This window comes from Oscarella lobularis, chromosome 9, assembly GCF_947507565.1.
Source record: "Oscarella lobularis chromosome 9, ooOscLobu1.1, whole genome shotgun sequence".
NCBI classification, from domain to species: domain Eukaryota; kingdom Metazoa; phylum Porifera; class Homoscleromorpha; order Homosclerophorida; family Oscarellidae; genus Oscarella; species Oscarella lobularis.
In genome coordinates, this window is record NC_089183.1 from 928,553 (window position 1) to 948,568 (window position 20,016).

At 46.1% G+C, this 20,016-nt stretch overlaps 4 protein-coding genes across 5 annotated transcripts; 3 read left to right on the forward strand and 1 right to left on the reverse strand.

Annotated features, from left to right (window-relative positions):
* Positions 1 to 1,642: 1,642 nt before the first annotated feature.
* On the reverse strand, positions 1,643 to 12,023 carry LOC136190812 (uncharacterized). 2 transcript variants are annotated; one of them, XM_065979084.1, is made up of 9 exons: positions 11,976 to 12,023; positions 8,708 to 9,645; positions 4,600 to 8,650; positions 3,695 to 4,540; positions 3,268 to 3,645; positions 2,978 to 3,216; positions 2,430 to 2,916; positions 1,929 to 2,214; positions 1,643 to 1,867 (listed from the first exon to the last, which is right to left on the reverse strand). In XM_065979084.1, the coding sequence occupies exons 3-7, from the start codon at positions 7,889 to 7,891 to the stop codon at positions 2,809 to 2,811; spliced, it is 4,863 nt and encodes a 1,620-aa protein (XP_065835156.1). In that variant the 5' UTR covers positions 7,892 to 8,650; positions 8,708 to 9,645; positions 11,976 to 12,023; the 3' UTR covers positions 1,643 to 1,867; positions 1,929 to 2,214; positions 2,430 to 2,808. The 2 variants fall into 2 exon arrangements, with proteins under 2 accessions (XP_065835156.1, XP_065835155.1); XM_065979083.1 differs by having other exon boundaries at positions 4,600 to 9,645.
* On the forward strand, positions 8,760 to 11,702 carry LOC136190813 (uncharacterized). The gene is made up of 6 exons (XM_065979085.1): positions 8,760 to 9,660; positions 9,726 to 10,018; positions 10,081 to 10,310; positions 10,364 to 10,988; positions 11,049 to 11,209; positions 11,264 to 11,702. The coding sequence occupies exons 1-6, from the start codon at positions 8,769 to 8,771 to the stop codon at positions 11,529 to 11,531; spliced, it is 2,469 nt and encodes an 822-aa protein (XP_065835157.1). The 5' UTR covers positions 8,760 to 8,768; the 3' UTR covers positions 11,532 to 11,702.
* Positions 12,024 to 12,040: 17 nt separating the features above from the next.
* On the forward strand, positions 12,041 to 15,657 carry LOC136190814 (protein C-mannosyl-transferase DPY19L1-like). The gene is made up of 24 exons (XM_065979086.1): positions 12,041 to 12,215; positions 12,271 to 12,295; positions 12,345 to 12,432; positions 12,489 to 12,626; positions 12,679 to 12,799; positions 12,857 to 12,950; positions 13,058 to 13,115; positions 13,171 to 13,262; positions 13,314 to 13,386; positions 13,438 to 13,464; positions 13,517 to 13,594; positions 13,642 to 13,694; positions 13,754 to 13,787; positions 13,838 to 13,894; positions 13,945 to 14,025; positions 14,083 to 14,184; positions 14,241 to 14,312; positions 14,365 to 14,496; positions 14,549 to 14,668; positions 14,720 to 14,818; positions 14,872 to 14,913; positions 15,041 to 15,071; positions 15,130 to 15,355; positions 15,407 to 15,657. The coding sequence occupies exons 1-24, from the start codon at positions 12,056 to 12,058 to the stop codon at positions 15,573 to 15,575; spliced, it is 2,172 nt and encodes a 723-aa protein (XP_065835158.1). The 5' UTR covers positions 12,041 to 12,055; the 3' UTR covers positions 15,576 to 15,657.
* A 590-nt stretch (positions 15,658 to 16,247) lies between these two features.
* LOC136191228 (interferon-induced very large GTPase 1-like) lies at positions 16,248 to 19,902 on the forward strand. Its single transcript, XM_065979536.1, has 3 exons — positions 16,248 to 16,886; positions 16,950 to 16,997; positions 17,049 to 19,902. Exon 3 carries the CDS (start codon positions 17,673 to 17,675, stop codon positions 19,731 to 19,733), a length of 2,061 nt encoding a protein of 686 aa, XP_065835608.1. The 5' UTR covers positions 16,248 to 16,886; positions 16,950 to 16,997; positions 17,049 to 17,672; the 3' UTR covers positions 19,734 to 19,902.
* Positions 19,903 to 20,016: the final 114 nt, after the last annotated feature.

Sequence of the window (20,016 nt, forward strand, 5' to 3'; positions counted from 1 at the left end):
ATGTCACGTGACGTAAATAGAAATGCATTTTTTTCCGTTAGGGATCAAGTTAGAAAGAAACTCACTCTATAAATGGCTTCTCACGTGCATTGTTTAGAAATTTATTATCGGCGAATTTGAAAATGTTCTTTCCTTTACAAAATTAGCGCGCGCTAAACTTGCAAAAAATTTAAATCTTTGGGAGTACGTCCCACAAAAGTCAAACTGACATCCCTGTTTAAAATAGGCATTAGAGCGATTTTCGTTGACACACAGTGACACTGTATGTCTTGCAGCGAGTGATCTACAGTGATCTTAGCGCGCGTTTTGTGGCCATTTATGCTGGCACGCACTGTACTGTACGTCAGAAAAGCGCCTAATTAGGAAAACACAGCAATCATGCAAGTACTGTATTTACAGTATGTAGGTAGGACTGAGCTGTACTAGTAGTAGCTAACGGCTGTAATGACAACGTGAATATGTGACAGCATAAAAACTATGACGTCACACTATGTTATGCACTCGCGTACGGTAAGCGGTGGGAGGCTCTGCATGATGGCAACACGGTGAACACCGGGCCATCATTCTCTAGTGTATACTATAGTAATCTCACCTGTCATTCCTGACCTTTTATTCTTGTAGTCTTCTCATGTCTTCGGATACTAGTAGTTTGATGATGCAAACCATATCTATTAGTTAGGCCTTCTCATTTTAGAAAAGGGGGAGGATTCGTTTCCTGACTTGACTTTGCGGTATTTTTATCCTTTTACTTTTTCTACTCTACTATGGTGTCTTTTATCGTCATCTTATCGTTAGAAGAGTAGTACAGTACTGTATCCACTCATGGACCTGTTTCAAAGCCGTTGCTTGAGTAGGACAGCCAGTGATGACAACAGACAGTGGTGTGCTAATTTAGATGAGTGGTGAGCTACAACAAAACTTCGAGGAGAAGAAAGAAAGTCTACGGCGCCCCGGTGTTCCCAGGCAGTCTCCCATCTGACTTCGGTGATCGGACGAGAACCGGTGCTTTCAAACGTGGCCGTAGACGTTGAAAGAGGGAAACCTAGTCTATACGTCGTCGTCGTCGATCGGAGTGCTCGTTGAAATCGGAGGAGACAGGACGGCCGACCGCAGATGTGACGGAACAAACTTACTTTCTTTCTAGAGAACGAGTGAGCGCTTACCTGCCTGTAGAGGAGTCCTTTCTACGACTTTTTGGCGTGACTTTTTGGCGTGATCACTCTTATTGCAGTCCCGGATAGTCGGTCGAGCGCCTTGACTTGTTTAGGAATTGCTTTTACTTACGGAGATTTCTATAGACAGCAGCTAATGGAAACGAGCTCTTTCAAAAAAACACAGCTGAGGTCCCTTTGCTTTTGGGCTCAACTCATACGTAGAAGCCGACAGAGAGGTTACGTTGAAAGTGCAACGTCCCCTGCCCGAGTGGAGTGGCACACCTCTCGTAAACCTACGGAATGCTCTGACCACGCCTACAACACAAAAATGTACTCCGTCGTTAAAAATAGGCGCACGACCTTGCTAGTAGATTTAAATCCTTAAGCTAACGCAATTCAGCTGGTCAGCAGAGGTGTACCTAGACAGATATTTGGCAAAATCAGCGAAACTCTCGTATGCATGAAGATGCAACAGCAAGGGCCAGTGGTCTTATAAGTCGAACACAATCTAAACTACTACAGTATCCAATTTGAGTTTCACTCTATCTCGGGGGTGACATCCATGAGAAGAATAGCAACGCATCAATACATAGGTAATACAATAACGGCGCAATATTTATTGACTGTGATCAGACCGACCGCCGCCTTTACTTGAGCTCGTACTACTATTTTCACCAGTCGAAGATTCGGAGGTGATATAGCTTCCTCTGTAACTACAAACGCAAATGAACTCAATTAATAAACGAGAAGAGAGTAAAAATACATCCTCGGCACCGTTTCGTAGCAAAGACGACCGCTACAATGATCACGAAAAGAAGAACGCCTCCAACAAGCCCAGCAATGATACCAGCAACAGCTGCCGACGACAGACCGTCGTCTGTCTCGTCAGTGATCGCGGTAGGAGACGTCGCATGCGTCAGTCCAATAACGGCGACGAATATTATTAGGAACATCGCTTTATGCAGGTAGAGCGTGAACTCCGCGGATAAATGTCTCGATTATGTACGGCGAACGTGAGCAGGTGTATCGGCTTGTGCCAACGGTTTCGTCCAGCTGACGCCTATGTATGTACAAAAGAAACGTGACGTCACAACGGGGGAAAACGGGAGATTCGTCTCTACGTAGTCCCTGAGAGGAATGTGAATCCTAAGGCAATCGGTTTTACACAGTGGGAGAGCGCTCTATGTCTTCTATCTGTGGACTGACGCAATTTGCGTCACAGGCCTGCGCTTAGGTAGCTTGTTGTTTTGTCAAATTCACTCCTACTACTAGTACCTTGAGTGATTTGAATGTCGTCGCTGTTATTTTAGGGAAAGTGAAGCAATCGTTTCTCTCTCAGGCACGCCGAACGAATATAAGGCAAGAGGTGGCCGATGTGAGGACAATTAACTTAGCTCCTGTTATTTATCGACACGGATGCGAGGAGGTGTGTTGTTGGACGAAAGGGGGCGCCCCCCGTGGTTTTATGAACCAGCCTATACAATGTAGCGTACCGCATTTAAACGGGCAGCGTACGGATTCGAATCGTTCATGGTCGATGGCTGCTTCGCAAGGATCTTTTTCTTCGAACGAGTTCCCCGGATTAACCTATCCTGCAGACGTCGTACACAAGACACACACACAAGACCACACACAAATACACACAACTTTGCTGTTATTGACAGAAAATCTTGATCTGGTCAATTTCCTTTAGCTCCCCGAGAAGAATCGACGACAACTTCTTTGCTCGAAATACCGTTTGCTGTATCATGGTGAAAAGATGCTAAATAATTCCAAAATTGGAATATATATACATAAATAGGTTAGCATGCATCCTCCCTGACCGTTTTGATTTTGTCCAAGCTTTCGAGAAGATCCACAGCCGTCGGGTACCTTGGGTCCGTTGCGGCTAGTTCTCTGTACGGTGCAGTCAATTGCTCGAAAAGCTTTTCCAGATAAGGCTCGAGTTCAAGTCCGGTCTTCAGTTTAACGTCTTTGCCATATTCTTTGAGAAGTTTCTGTACGGCGGCGGAATTTTGTTCAGCAAGACGACCCTTTGCAGTTCCCTCATAATTGTAAATTTCTACGAGAAAAAAATATTCTAGCATGCCTACAAAAATGCATAAATATTTACCTTTTCCTACGTCTCCTACAACGACTTTGCATAGTTCATCCGACGATGCATTTCTTCCAAAGTTATCAAGATCGAGTTCCGTCAGACTGAAGTCTTCTCTGTTCAGAACTCTATTTGCTTCTTTCAGTTCCTCTGCAGATGTATTCTGCTGCATTTCTTTGAGCTGTTTAAGCATTTCACGAGCTCCAATACCATCCGCTTCCGTTCTTTTCTCGTTTCTTTCTACTTCTCCCATTGAATTGTTTATTTTCGCTCCTTCTTCGTTGTAAGACTTGACGGAACCAGACCAGCCTTCGTAGACGGCTTCAATCGCTTGGGGAATGTCTCTAATAACTTCTTCTAGCGCGTCGAAATGCCGACATCGTTCCTCGTCGGTGTCTGAAAATACAAAACTTAGTACAAAAATCTATTTTGCTTGCACGCGTACTCAAAGTTCGTGGAATAGTGACGTCAACAACGTCGAGGGTATGAGATACAACTTGATCAGAAGGAATACTTTCCGAGGCCTTTTCTGATTCGACTTTCCTGTGAAAGTCTTTCAGTTCTTCTTCGATAACCGCAGCGGCTTGTTCAGGCGATTCTTCGTCATCCGAAGCGTCTCTCTTTGAGTACGTAACAGCGGGTAGAGACGCTTCTAGCTCAGCAATGCGACGATCTCTTCTAACAGCCTCGGAACGATCGAAATCGCCGCCGGGCCTGTGGACGTAGAGCACTGGAAGATAATGCCGATGACTATAGCCAGGAAGAGAACGGCGAATTCGTTCCGCCACTTCGCGACGTTTTCGTCCGGATATTCCGGGAAAAATGGCGTCGGCCAAGTCCAAAGCCATTTCGTGCGGTCTGTCCAATCGTAGGCTGAAGTCCAATTTCTTATCGAAGTTACCGAGAAACGAAACGAGCAAGGATCCTTTGAAGTGGCCTATACTCGCGTCCCCGATTGAAACGTCAAAGTCGATACTCTTGACGCTAATGATGCCATTTAGTCCGAGTTTCCATATGAATTTAGCTGCCTGGGCTCCTATCTTGACGCCCTCTTTTGCAACTTGTAATGCGATTTCAGCAACCTTCAGAACAGCTCTGGCAAGAAAAGTGAATTTTGAGGCAGCCCACAGAGCGGCGTAGGCGATTTTGCGGAACACGCGGCATCCGAAATTATAGACTTCGCAGATGAGATCGGGCATAGTCCAGCAACACGAGTTCCATCCAGGACATCCCATGCAAGCACCCCAGATCGACCAGCAGCAATGATTCCAAGACGGACACCCAATGCACCCTGCGAAAAAAAGAGATCACAAATAAAAACGTAGATTATTATTAATCAAATTTCTTTACATCTGCTGCAACGTCGAAGGTGGCACAGACTGTTCACGATTCGTATCCTTTCCTTTTCGACGCCTATGGCACGGCAGAACGTATCTTCCGCGCCTCGTACAACAGCTTGAGCCTTTTCTATAGCAGACGTTGCAAGATCCGCAACCTTGTCTATAACCTCGCAAACTTTTCTCTCGATGAATCGTAGCCACGGGAACGACAGGTGACCTTGCACTTGAAACGGAGCGCTTAGAAGAGAACCGTACGGAGCGTAGATTTTCAAGGCAGCGTTGAAGAGAAAAAAGTTTCCGCTTATGTAGAAGACGAAATGGGTGTTGGTGATTTGCACCATGACTTCGCGATGAAACATACCCTCGAATAGGCTCAGATAGCCTTGAATGGTGACATTGACTTTTGGTACGGGAAACGCTTCGATTTTGAGATATAATAGAGGACCGCTGCTCGAGTCACTGCTCGATCTCGACAGTCTCAAAAGACCGCCGGCGAGATTGAGAGGAGACATGCGCATGTCGATCTCGATCCCATCCGGAAGTCCAATGCGGATATAGGCGGAAAGTCGAAAGCCGAGAATGTTCATCGTTCCGTTGAATACGATGCCTTGGGGAATAACGATTCCGGAGGGAGAGAGCTCGCGCGCGTCGAGAGAGTACGAGAGTAGAAGCCCGTTCGGAAACCCGCTCTCGGCAACGCACTGCGGCAAAGACACTGGGATGTCAAACGCGTCGAGCAGAGAACCGATCGTCGCTTTGTTCACCGATCCGTAGAAGTAATTATTTCGCGGCATCGTTGGGTCGATGCCGAGGTAAACTTCGATAACGAGTCGTTTCTCGCTGCCGACTCTTCCTAGGAGCACTTTGCCGCCTAATTCTAGTCCGACCATGGGAACTCCGGGCTTGATTGTCACCGCTATAATCCCGTCTCCGAAGGAGAGATAGTTTATTCCAAACGCTCGTTCCCAAATGCCGATCATTTCCATGCGCAGCTCGAGTCCTTGGATTCCCGCTCTCAGCGATCCGGTGAAGGAAATGGGCGGGTTCGACAACGCCAGTGTCGCCGTTAGCCCAACGTAGCTTTCAGCACCGAGAGCAAACTCTAACCCCGCTTGACTCAACGTCAGACCGCTTCCCAACCGAATGTTATTCACGAGAACTCGAAGGTATATCTGCTTGAGAGAGGTTATGGTCGCAGACAGTTGCATGTTTGCGTCCTTCCCCAGCGCTCCGCTTAACAAATCGCAGAACATGTCCCCGCCACAATCGGCGGGTAAACTGAATTGGGCAATAATTGATAGTCCTCGTTGGATAGGTATTTGACTTAGGAATTCCCCGCTAAGGCTAACGTCGGTCATCGTCTTTGAAGACACCGCTATGGCTACTTGGAGGACTTGGTTCAGAAGAGGCAAAGCTCCGACGTTGAATCCAGTCAATTTTTCTATGATATCGGCCAAGCTAAAGCGGCCCACGTCTATGCCGACGGCCATCGCGGTTTTTCCGTTTGCCTTGTTCACGACAAGGTTAATCGTTGGCGCATTCCAACCGGCGATTCGGGGCGTTCCTGCGAGTTTTAATTGGAAGCCTTTGCCGCCGGTTCCGATTGGGATTTCGAACGACGGTTGGAGAATAGCGAAGTCGATCAGTGAAGCCGATTGCAAAATGGACGACAATTCGTCGGGTAGAAAGTCGGCGTCGAATTTTTTGATGATATCGCCGATGTGTATGTCGTCTCCTTCGCCGGACAATACGAAGCCTTTTGCTGCTTTTTGCTTGAGAGAGGTGAGAGAAACGGAAGCCCGCTCGGCCTGGTCAATGCTCACCGGAAATCCTATGGGGCCAAACTTCCAGTACCCTTCGGCTCTGAACTCGGTCTTTCTCGGCTTTGAAAGGGTGATGTTCAGATATAACGAAGGTTCGCGAATTTCCATTATACCCGGAATTATTTCAAGAGAGTCTGGGATTCTGAGTTCGATTTCGAGAGTTTTTATTTGTTTGGATATGGTCAGCCGAAACGCCCACAACTGAATATTCATGAGGTCGGAAATTCCAGGCGGAAGAGTAAGATCGCTGATATCAAAGTCTGGTATAATTGCCGAAAGTAAATTTCCCAATGTCAATGTCCCGTCCGGGTCATCGAAATCAAACTCTATACCTTCAGATCCAATTCGGAGAAAAAAGAAAACGGGCTCTTGGTCTGGTACGAAGGGAATAGCAGCCACCAAAGTGACCCCTTTGTCAATAGGATGCACTTGTGTGAGTACACCTTCGATGACTTCCGGGAGTAGGTTGGGCTCAAGACTCCCCGACGATACGATTAGACCCATTTCCGGCACAGTCAGGGAACCAATGAGCGGAACGTCACTGACGTCCAACCCGGAAACCGTTTTAATTAAACCGGCGAGGCTAAAGGAAGGCAAGTTCACGGCAAACGTCACGACGGTATTCGCTTCTTGATAGACCGTCTTTGCGTATCGCGTTATCAGAAGATGACAACGGAGCCCGCTCCAGCCGCTGATCGTTGGATTTCCCGACAGTGCGAGAGCGAAGCCGTCTGTGACAGACGTTCCAATGGCTTGGAAATTCGTTAGACTGAACGCGTCGAGTCCCATGGCTCTAAGGGGGCCCTCCAACTCTGCGGGAAGTAGAGCAGCGCCGAGGAGTGTTATCAAACGACCCACGGGTAATTCGCCGTCGGTCGGGGCGCCGCGGAAGTAGAAGGTGTCGTCGAGCTGCTCGATTGTGAATGCGAAGTCAAAATCGCCGACTTCCCACACGCCGGTCAAAGTGAATTCGTTGAGGGAAAATTTGTCGCGAATCGATGTCGCTTCTGGGTCGAAGTTCATCGTAAGGAAAACGGTAACGTCGGTGAGAATTAGGAAATCGGGAATCAAAATCAACGAGGGAAATTTTTTCGTACGGATCGACCATTGTTTCGACTCCAAGTCCAACGATATGCTGGCCAATTTGAAGTTGAACGGATTCTCGAGGTCCGCGGCGCTGATTCCGAGAGCCTCCAGCGCATCGGGAAGAATCAGTTTCACGAGATCGAGCACGCGAAAATCGCTCGCCTCCGACACAGTTCCGATGAGATTTCTGGCTTCGTCTCCCAGGTAAAGCTGCACCTCGGAGCTATTGAAAAAGCTGTCAAAGACAGAGCTATTGAAAAAGCTGTCAAAGACAGAGCGGTAAGTCGTCGAATGGTCCAAGACGTCTTCGCCATCGCCCAGAAAGTAGGAGTTCGTGTTGCTGGGCAGCAGTGCCAGAAACAACACGACTTGTAAGACGATGACTCGAGACATCGTCTCTGCGGGGGTTTGCTCGGAGAACTGGTCGTCGCACGTATGATCTGCTGCACTTATTGACGTCTAATTAGTGAGAAGCCGTGGAGCCAGCCAGCCGTCTGGTGACCGCGCTCTTGATAAAAACATAAGGAGATCGAAGCCCGGGACGGGACGGATGACAATCAAGTTGATTGCCAAGCTGGGTCTATAGCTGTAGCTCAACAACAAGGAGAGAATCAGCCAACGGTGTCTGAACGTGAAGAATATACTCGGTGAACTAAAGAGTAACTTTAGAGGCCCGAAGGGATTGTATTTTGCGCAGGGCAGAGCCCATGTTGCCCTGGATGTGAGCTCCATATGCCTGACGATAATTATGCAAGGAAGTTGACCCGCCGAGGTTCTCGCTTAGACATGAAATTGGCCGAGTCTGCAATCTTGAAGAACCGTCATCTGGCCCTTTCTAACGTCATATTGCCGAAACGTAATTTCTATTCAGTACGCTCTCGTTCCTGAACTACAAGTTGCGAAGTCGTGTTGGGAAAGGAACGAAGACGAACAGTGAAAAAAAATTCTGCGATCGACTTCCACAGTGGGCGGAAACGCGCGCAATCGACGAAATAAGAGATTTTTTCGTCGCTTTTTTCAACCAATACCTCGCGCTAACGTGGGGGCCCCACATAGCGCCGACTTTGGACGGCTGAGAAAGAGAACTTTTCTTGAAAACTGTCGACAGATTACGGCCGGAGCAATTACAAGATGTAGATGGTGTTCGAATTCCTACCGCAATCTCATTTTCATAATTAAATTGACCGCCACTTTTTCTCGGCGTCTTACGTATGAACGACTGCAACCTGCTCAGCACCTTCAGTGCGCTTCACGCAGCCGTTGGGACAAGATGCACTCCCAGAGCGTCATCCTTCTTCTCCTATGCATCGGACTGGCAACAGGTGTCTTCCAAGTCGATCAATCGGACCCGGGATTAAAGAAATTCGTTCACAGCGACACCAAAACGCTGCAAGTCTTTGGTATCATGCAGTTTAGGTACAAAGGAGAATCGATGACACCGTACTGCGAAGGCGTGCTATTAGGAAGTCGTTTTGTACTGACTGTTATAGCGTGCGCGCCGTCATCACTACGTCAGAAATTCGACATCGACAAAAAGAGGGAGCTGGACTTTGCCTTCGTCTTCCGAGGCTATAGCAACTCGTTCGACGAACGCGATTTTTTCCTGACGGCAAATCGCAGATACGCGATCATTTATCTGCCGACGCAAGCGAAAAATCCGCCCGAATTTTACGCCTATCCGTCCTGGGACGGAAACGTCGAATCGCGGAACAGTGACTGGCATATCCGGGCCGAGGAAGCGGACGACTATCCTATACGACTCTCCACGGGATACGTGAATCCCGGTGGAGCGGCCACGACGAATTTCCAGAACGCGTGCGAATTCACGAAACGCGTCGATCTGCTCGCCTTGAAGTGTAGAACGGATGTCTTCGGGAAGAAAGTCCGAAGCGGCGCGTCGTTTTTTAAGCTCATGCAGGGTCCGAGTATCGAGGGGGTAGCGGTGACGGGACTCGTTAATCTCGACGAATCGGGAAAGAAGTGTAACGACGCCAAGGTTCGAGTCACCTTGGGACTGTCTCACGCATCGGCGGCCGGATCACCTATCGGTTACCTGTGCGGAAGACGATTCCATGAAGACGACGTCAGAGACATTCTTAGGACGATGAGAAAAGCGGGACGCGTCGAGACGGACGTGGACGTTTTTCCTACGAAAACAATAGGTTATGAGAAGTGGAAAAATTCGCACGTTACTTATATAATCTAAACGTTTTCTGCTTTTCTATAGTTGGAACGACGAATATGAACGGCTTCGATAGATACGGGCGCGACATGAACGATCTCTTAGCCGAGAGTGCGAGACATATTTTCGATGCTGCTACTATAATGGCCGTGCAAGGGGTCCCCGATCTGAGTGGGGGAACTAAGGAGGCGACTTTCTTTAGAAATGAAGTCCTAGGAAAGGTCTCCATGGATTTTACGGACGCGGTCAACAACGTAGCGTTTCTCTACAAGACAAGTGAGGTCACAAAGATTAGCTGCAAATCGGTGAGAACATTCGGCCAAGCGTGCTTTTTCAAAGTAAGCCAGAGAGATTAAATACAATAGTTCTTTATACTACTATTGACAATTTTTGCCTATAGCTTCGGCAAGCAACGAAATGTTTCACTATGATCAACGTCGATCTCAACCTCGACGAGCCCAATATCCGAAAGGAACAGATTAGCCAATTGCGAGACGCCATAGATAGCGTCACAACACCATCTGGATGCTCTAAAGTCATCCTATGTCTAGGGGACTTTAGCACGGGAGGCGGCCCGCCCACGCAAGCTCCCAACCCTATAACTGACGCCAAATTCCAAATGGCTAAGCTGTAAGAAAATCCCTCGTAATTTTATCTATTTAATCAGTGCTCTGATATATTAGATACAGTATGCGTTTTCACGATCCGGGACCTACGACTCCTGAGTCGCATTACGATCGAATTCTCGTGAGCGAAAACGCTCGGCTACTTCATCGCTATTGGCCAAGCGGTAGCGGTTTCAAAATTCAAGCCGATCGAATTGAATACTACGCGAATAAATACATCCCGGATATGCCGGTTGCTCGGCGACAATTCGCGCCGACGTTTCGTAACGTCGATCTGAGCGATCATTTACCCGTTACCGTTCAAATCCACGACCGAAAAACGACTATAGGCACGTGGAATGTGGAAAATTTTGACGTCACCATTCCAACCGATGCGACGTTCGATCGAAAAGAGATCAAACGTCGCAACGAATTTATTAAGATGTTCGAACGGTTTGACGTTCTCGCCGTACAAGAGGTCGCATCGTCGTTTAACGGAAACGCATTGAGTGGAAACGAGAATAGTCCCTACGTCGAGGGAACGGGTTTGTACGGGAGAAATTGGCTTATAAGCGAAAACGTCAAGGAACTCGGTTTCGCCTACGATGCGAACGTGCTACGAGTCGTTTCGTGCGAAAATCTCGACGTGTCGACGTCTCAAGACGCTTTCGCTTGTACGTTCGAACGAAAGGACACTCAGGAGGCGAGTAAAGGGGCTCCCATACATCTCTAACCCATAACTAACTATAGGGAATTCTTTTAGAGGGTTAGTCTCGTTTCGGTTCACGTTCTCAACGAGGATATGTCGGTCTCTATCGCACGAAACTACGTCACTAGGGCCCAGGAGAAATTTCCTGATGTCACTGGGTACGTCTTAGGAGATTTTAATATGGATCGGGCTCAATTTGGCGAAGCCGGTGCCAGGTGACGTATTCATAAAAATAATAATTAGGGATGCAAATTAATTCGCAACGGCAGGTGCACGCACGAAAGCAAATCGAACAACGATTGGACTTTCACGAGGCAAATTTGCAAGGCCTCCACCGATTACATCTGGCGTTTTGGAAGCAACGTTCCGGGAGTGGAAGGCTGCAAGGTGCTCAGCGCGGAGCTGCTCGAAGACGCCGAGAAAAACGGATTCATTTTCGCGGATAATCCGAATCGCGAGCGAATGAAAGCGTTTGCGTCGTGGGAAGAAATTTCTGATCAGTACCCCGTCTACTTAGAAATCTCCCACCAAGACTAAAATGCTCAAGGGTTGGACTCTTGTCATACTTATAGAGAATGTTAGAGTATAGTGAGATTGTATCGTCTGCCGTTGCGCTCGTTTTAGTTCTAAATGTTTCGTCTGTGAGTTTATGAATTGTCACGGGGGCTATCCTTTAGATCGCCTTGCCTGCGGTTATTATAGACGCGAACTTCGCTTTCTCTGCCTACAACGGCGCCCCAAACTGATTCGGCCCGGTAAAGGGAACCCTCGAAAGGGGCCTCACCGCAACCTAAGGACTCTGGGTCGAGAGGAACTGCAGAAACCGCGACGAAGGCAGTGCGACTCGAGAGAGACGGCGTAAATGAGCGGACGTAAGTGCATGCCGTGAGCGAACTCGACGAACAGAGCCTCCCCCCACCAAAAAAGCGAGCGGGTTTGGCTGGGTGCCATCACACGAAAACTACGCCATGCGTTACGAACCTGAGAGAAACGCAAGAGAGCAAGTTGCTTCGCAGCGGCGAACATCATAGAACGAAGTGCCCGTACATCTCGGAGAAACAATGGCGATGCATGGAGGAAAACGCAGAACGAATCAAAGCGCCAAGTCGTCAGCAAAGCCAAACAGAAAAACGCTAGCAACTCCTCGAACGCGTCTACTTTCCGCTTTTGGAGCTAGCGACGCACCGCAACTGTACTACATCGCTTTCGCTTTGGCCATAGGTACATCTACAGGGAGAGCGTACGTTTTGCTTTCTAAAAGTCATTGTTTTTTTAGCGGGTGGAGTAAGCGTGCTTCACGGGTGAGGGACCCCCAAAAAGCTTTTCCTTTTACTAAATTCGTTTCGCTAGGCTTTATCTTTCCAACCTGTTTGAGAATGACCGTTTCTTCAGTCATCTGTCCACTTTAGAACGAGAAATGTCATTTCGAACAGAAATGGTATTTACAGAAAATAAATTTCTAACCAATTACCATTGCCTAATTAATCAAATAAGGGTCTTTACTACTCCTACTACAAGACGATGGTGAAATCGAGCTCATTTCTTCAGGGGCTCAACCGCGTAGTCTACGACAATCGAACCGAATATCCAGACATGATTAATACTCTCAAGCGATTCAATCTCTATCCCGAGGCGAGGAGAAGAAAAGGCTTGAGATTTTGACGAATGATCTTTTTTTGTTTAGGTTTCTCTCGCCTTTTTGTTTCGTTTCTATGACAACTTCATGGCATGGCGAGGAGTTTCGGCGAAAGAGTGCTTCACAATCAATCGCGGTTATGGCCAATCGCCCGTCGAAAGTTGTAGCGGTAAGGCTGTAGAAAATTGATGACAATGAAAATCATTATATATTTTTTTGATTTTAGGTCTCGGTGACGAAACCTATTTTTATGTTTATAGCGTTTTTGGGCTCAATGGGTTGCTAGCTGGCCTCTTCTTTCTTATGTCTGTTTATCTTAGGTTCGTATAATTATTTACGTGTAATTAAACCTGAGTACATGAATAATTTTAATAATCAATAGATCTATAAATAAACTCTGTGATTTGAAATAATTTTCTTTTTCTAGTGGTAGCTTTTTTGGCGGAATCCTAGCAGTCGCGTCTTTCTTCTTTAATCATTCAGAGGTTATTAGATGAAGAGGGGAAAATCTTATTGACTAATGCTAATTTTTTTGACAAGGCAACGCGTGTTATGTGGACTCCACCTCTGCGAGAGAGCTTTGCCTATCCTTTTCTTTTCCTTCAAATGTTCTGTGTTACGTGGACGCTAAGGTAATTAAAAAATCTCGCATTTTAATTAAGTAAGTATGTATTTCGTTTTAGAACTGAAACTCCTCGTTTGAAGCATGCTCTTTTGATTGCATTTACGAGCGTACTCTTTATGTTGCCTTGGCAAGTAAGGGCAGCCTAGTTTTCTGGTTCATGGTTCCTCATTCGTGTTCTGCAGTTCTCTCAATTCGCTCTGCTTACTCAAGTAATAAAGAAAGCATTTTGTGCATAGCTCTAATATTCTAATTGATGATTAGGCCGTTTCTCTTTTTGGCGTTTACACTTTGGGATACTTGTCTCCCACTCGGCTCTGGCTCATCACCTTCGGCCACGTGGTACCTTTCTTACTATTCTCAAAACGTATTTGCAGTATTTATCTCAGATAGCACTCTTGGTAAATTATGTACTCCAGTTTGGGAATGCAATGCTTCTGACGTACGTATTCTGTTACTTGAATGCACTTGCAATGCTTGGTACACGTGCTTTGTCTTCAGGTCATACTTTGGACCCTGCTTGGTATCTGTAATGGTAAGAAAAACGGTGACCTACTTTTAATATTCTTATTACATCAAGTCCAGATTATTTTGCGCTGCGAGTCTATTTGGAAACAAATAAAGATCAAAGTTGTAGTTGTGGTTAGTTTCCCTAACCCGTTTATATATTATTGTCATTATTTCTTCTGCAGATTCTAAGAGTTGCATTGCTTTGTTGTGGCACGTTGGCCCTGAAATTTTTACTTGGCATAGTGTTCCAACTATCAGATGACGTAAATAGGTCACACGTCGATGGGGGGGTAATATTTTCACGATTTGTCTTCTATTAGGCTCACATTGGAGATATCCTCAAGGCAAAGTTTGGCCTCTACAAGGATTTCCATACTCAACTCTATACGTGCGCCAGAGAATTCGATTTCATGGAATGGGAGGTATGCCTGTGATAAGCCGGAAGTCTCTTGATCAACTTTCTGCCTCTCGTCTCTAGTACATACAGAAAACGTCGACTACCTTGCTTTTGCCTGCCGGATTGGTAACGATTGTGATTGTGCTGGGAAACGTAAATCCCTATTGATGTGTTGCTTGCATTTTGTCTTATACTACTCATTAAGGTGGTATACGCTGAACTAGAGAGGGTCGTTGTTAGCAAGAAGAATGAGGAGCACTTGAAGGACGCAACGGCGTCGCCTAAACGGAATGAAGATGAAGGCGGTGAAGGAGACGGCACTCGTCCTTTGGCAGCTGTACTTTGTACCCGCCTTTGATCTTTACCTCTATGACATATGTTTTCTTTAGGTATTATATCATCTCTTTCAATTGATGGCTTTTGGTTTGATGGCTTTTCTCATCATGCGTCTTAAGCTCTTCTTTACGCCGCATCTTTGTGCTTTCGTTGCTCTACTGGCGTCGAAAGAGGTGAGCTCCACGAGAGGTTCTGACTGCGTTTGAGCTTTAGTCTTCTCCTAGGTCTGTGGATTTCTGCAGAAAAATCACAGACGCGCTCTTTTAGTCGTGCTTCTCGCTGCAATGACTGTACAAGGCCAGGCGAATATTCGAGATCAACTTGTAGGAATCTGTCAATGAGATTCCCAGTTCTTTAGTACGAGCCTTTATTCTAGGGCGTCGTGGGCGAATTCAACAACGCAGACCACGAGACTCTGGTAAGTAAAGTTAGTCCAAAATTCTTCTTAGTACCCGTATGAGATAGATCGAGTGCCTCTCATTAGATTACATTGTTCTATTGATTTCTCTACAGTATGTGTAATGCCTGTTTGTTTTGTTATATAGATTGAATGGATCCAGAAGGAAACTAGTCCAAGTACGAATACAGTATATTGTCTACCAATTTCGCGCTGAAAAGCGTTCTTTCTATCTAGATGCTGTCTTTGCGGGATCGATGCCCGTCTGCGCTTCTGTGAAGCTGTCCGCCGAGCGTCCTATAGTCAATCATCCTCACTACGAAGACGCCGGCCTTCGCAATCGCACGCATCATGTCTACCAGATGTATAGCCGAAAACCGGCCAAAGAGATTCACCGAACCCTGGCTGATATGGGAGTCAATTATGTTATAGTCGAGAAAACGTGGTGTTATCAGAGAGCCAAGTAGGAAATACTAGGAATTGTTCACCTTCGTTGTTTTTTATTGTATATTAGGGAGGGGTGCAGTATGGGCGATCTTTGGGATGCCGAGGATAAAGAAAATGAGAATGGAGAGCAATTTTGCGATGTGGCTCTCAATCGAGGAGTACCGAGACCGTTTGTTAAAGTGTTTAGAAACGATGCCTATTTGGTACTCCGTGTCAAGAAAATGAAAGAAAAGTGACAGAATCAATAACGAGAACCCTATGGATTTAGCTTTTGCATCCGAAGTATACTGAACTTTTAGTAGAACACCTTGGCGCAGAGCTACTACGTACGACGTCTTCGGTTTCCGCGTCCTTTCGAAAGTGCGCTGCATTGTTGTGTAGGGTTGCTTTTGGATGTAGTGCAATTGCCGTACCTGCACGCGTCAGGTAGCTTGTGCATGTAACCGGCAGCCTCGATCTCATCCTCAGAATCTACAAGTAATGCAGACGTACAGTACGTCTGCGGCTACTGTAAAGATCCCTGCTCCCCAGCCAGGCAAAGTGTTTAGACTTCAGAGCAGATCGAGTGCATGAGCCTTACTAGTGCAGTGATACCTAATTGTGCACACTTTAGATGACACTAACCACCCAAATATTTTACTTTCAATTCTACGCGAAAGCCCAACTCCTAGCTACTAGAAGCTACTAGTAGCTACTATTAGCTACGCTTTCGTTTAGTATTTTTTTCTGACCTCCGTACGACATTTTATAGCTAGCCGCCATAATAGCGGAGATCGCTTGTTCAGGAGTCTCTAGCCTCTTTCTCGCTTTCCCCGCTAGCTTGAGAGGAGCATCCGGGAAAGCGAGAAAGGGTCTGAGACGAGGCTAAGGAGTCTCCCACGGACGCGTCCCCTGCCAGACTGCGCGGCTGAAAAAAGCCGACACCATGTATCTACCATGTACCACTACCTTCTAACGTGAATCCGCTAGAGAAGTCGGAAGAGGAGATTGAAGATTGCTTCGCCTTCCTACTGTAAAGCATCCGCATCTCTGCCAGCCTGGCACTGCCTGGCACCACGCCTTATTCGGGACCCCGGAGTCCGCCCTCGGAGTCCGCCCTCGGAGTCCCTGCTCGCCTTCGTCGTTTGGTGTTCACGACCGCGTGCCTTACCAGTGTTGCCTACGTCTTGCGATTCCAAAGAAAGCGACCTCCCCGATAATGGCCGATCCGAAATGGTCGAAATGTCTTACTCCCGTATTTGCCGAAGCAGTGGAAAGTCTCACATGCATCATTACAGAAAATCTCATGGACATGCTACTTACGGAGAGAAGCCTTACTCAAAGTCGGTATTTCGAAATGATCGACAGTCTACGTTCCGCTGGCATCGATAAGAGCAATAGTTCTCGCGATTTATTTATAACGCTGATGCGTTGCCCTCCACCGTCGTTTGACGTCTTTTGCTCCACGCTAAAGAGACTTCAAGGAGGTGATCAACTTTTGAGTCTTCTGACCTCTCCAGCGAGTGGCCAGGTTACCGAACAGGAATCAGATAGCTGCAGTGACTCGAGTAATGGACTTAGTTAAAATGTATGACTATGATGGCGTTGCTAAGACTTTCTTTTCGCTGTAGCTACAAGCCCTGGCGCTTATCAGAGTTCGTCAACTCCGCCTAATAAAGGTGTTATCATATAATATATTAGATTTATTTATTCAAAGTCATTTACTATAGATACAACAACCAGGCTTTCATTGGACGACTTAGAATTGAAAAGGGCATATCATTTACTAATGATAGGAAGCGCCTTTTCTCCGCGTAGTTCTTACCTACACCATGAGCTTGAGCTCAACAGTCTATTTGATCTAAATGACAAGGACGCGTTTTTGGAAGGACGAGTTGCGTTTGGGGGCGCAACTGTTGATCTCTTTTTGAAAGCACTGAGGGCCAACAGGTGGTCGCGTGTTGGACTTATCGCTACTTTTCAGTCTTTTCTCATCGACTCACTAAAGCGAAAAGAGTATCTTCAGTCATTTCTCTGGCTGCTTAAAGAAATGCAAGACCACCTGCAAAAAGAACAGGCAATTCCGGAATTTGTTTTAGATCTAACCCAGAAGGATTTGGCTATTGCGCTATTAGAGGTTGTGCCAAAGGAAGACAAGTGCCGTATAATGACTTACTTTAGGTCGTTGGGCTACCCTTTGCCACCTTCTTCAGCCTGATGGCCCACTTCCAATATTACAAGTCAATTTTGATATTCTGAACGAAGTACTTCCTGGTTCAAGCCATCCGCTGATTTTGTCTCTGGGCTGTTCTAAAGCAGGAAAAACTTTTCTTTTAGAGAAACTGATAGCTATAATGTCGCCAGCTGTAGACACAGAACTGCTAGATACAAGGACAGGACCAACCCACCAGCCTTCTGTTGATTTGATATTGGATAAAAGAAGAGAAGGAGGGTTTAATTACGCTGACGTTCACGGGTGGAACACTAGGGAGGAGTTTGGTCACGTGGTCGCCGCTTTGGCTTCTGTGGCGTATCTTATTTTCGTACATGTATCTCTTGACGACATTTCACCTGCCACCATGGAAATTTCTCATAGCATGAAGTTCCTTTTGAAAAAGCAACTTCAGAGAAGAACGACGACTAGAGCACGAGTTGTCTTCTTTCTTCGAGACACTGGCGGCCAAAGCCTCGCCAAAAAATTTGAAAAAAACATGAAAACAATATTTCCGACTGCAGATAAACTTGTTGCTATTGGAGTAAAAAGTTTTGTAGAAGAAAAGGAAAGCCGTCACGATTGTATTGTGTCGTCTGTTTTCAAAGAACTCGTGAAAGTTACACAGCAGGAGACTCAGAATGTTGAGCAGTGGCAGCTTCCTCCCGCTAAAACTTTGACAGAAATTTGGGAACACTGTCGAAGAAACTCGTCTATCTTACGTGTTTCTATGAAAACTACCTTGGGAGAGAAGATTTTTCAAGCTTTGAACAGCGTCGATAGAAGAGATGGAAAGCTTGCTAGTACTCTCTTTCCGCTGTCTGCCATCAAAACTGAAATTGCACGAACTATTGTCGCCGAGAAAGATATAATGGAGGGAATGGCTAAAAAGCAGAAAACAAGCAGTGAAACCGATTTGAAGAAAATTTGGGACAAAAGATCAAAGCTATCGCGGAGCCGATTTCGCATTGTGAATGCGTCCGCACCTCTTAGACTTTTTGCTAGTGTTATAAACATGCAAGAGAGTAAGACGTTTTCTGAGTTTCAGCACTACTTGGAGATGTGGAAAGCTCAGTACGTAAAAGAACTCTACTACAAACGAAAGTTACTGCATCTTAGAATTAAGGAACTGAAGTCAGAGAAAGATCCTAGCTGCACCACAGAAATACGAAAGTGCGAAGAAGAGTACACAAAAAACAATGCTGTCCTAGAAGAGTTTGACATATCTGTTAACAGTTTCTGGGCAGAAATTATGCACAGCTATGATTTAGAAGCATCAGAGCATTCTTCAACGTTATCTCGGTGCTGCTCACTTACAGCGGCGACGGCGAGAAAAGTTTACTTGCAGTATCTGGCGGAAGGCTACGCAATGCAATTTTTGCAAGGAAAACCGCTTCAAATGGCAGATCAATTTATCAAAGACGTTCTGGCTGATTTAGACAGCGAGCACGAGACTCAAAGTCTCTTCGTTGTTTCTGTGATAGGCGAGCAAAGCTCAGGAAAGACGACTCTCCTCAATTCTCTGTTTGGCTGTGGGTTCACCACAAGTTCCGGAAAATGCACGCAGGGCTTGTTTGCTTCGTATCTGCGCTTGCCAGATAATAAAGGCCTTCTTGTTTTAGACTCCGAAGGGCTTCTTTCCATTGAAGGCGGAGGCAGGGTTTTCGACTGCCAAATCACGCTTCTCGCTCTAGCGTGCTCTGATCTTGTAATCATCAACCACAAAGGGAAAATTTCGTCTGATTTGAACGAACTGCTACAAGTTTGTCTTAACGCGATGGATACCCTTCAAGTTGCAAAAATCAAGCCGAACGTTTCTTTGGTTCTGCGTGATCAGCGTAATTGCCGCGATGAGGACGTTCATGAAACGGCACTTCTAAAAATGCATGATGCATTCAACAAGGCAGACGTCAGCGATCTCATAGAACTCGGGAAAGATTCTGTGTTTCTTCTTCATTCTGCTTTTTCAGAGAGAAGGCAAGGAAAACGATCAATAGAAATACCCTCAGTGAAGTTTTCTCGCGAAACCTTTATGCTGAGAAGAAAATTGATAAAAGCTGCGGAAGGTGAAAGTGTCCGGGGAAAAGAACCGTCGTCTCCTCTTGTTTTGTGGTATCACCATGTCTGCTTTGTGTGGAAAACGTTAACTGAGTTTGGCCACTCTCTTCTTTATTGCAAAACGAAAGAAGGAAAGACTTGCTAAATAACTGAAGACAGACGGTCTGTCTTCAGTTATCTAGCATGTCTTTAATTAACTAAGCACTGACGTCAAATATTTTAGATTTCAGTCATTTTAGCTTCAGAATTTAGCTTTTTTCGTTGCATTAATTAATTAATAACCGTTTTCTGTATTTAGAAATTATTCAACTGAAGTCAGGTGCCTTTTTATTTGCACTTGCTGCGGAGTGGCTTCAAGAATCAGTGTGTCCGCGCAAATACCTTCGGTTCGCGGACGTCTTTTTTGGTCTCATCCGGGACAGTGGTTA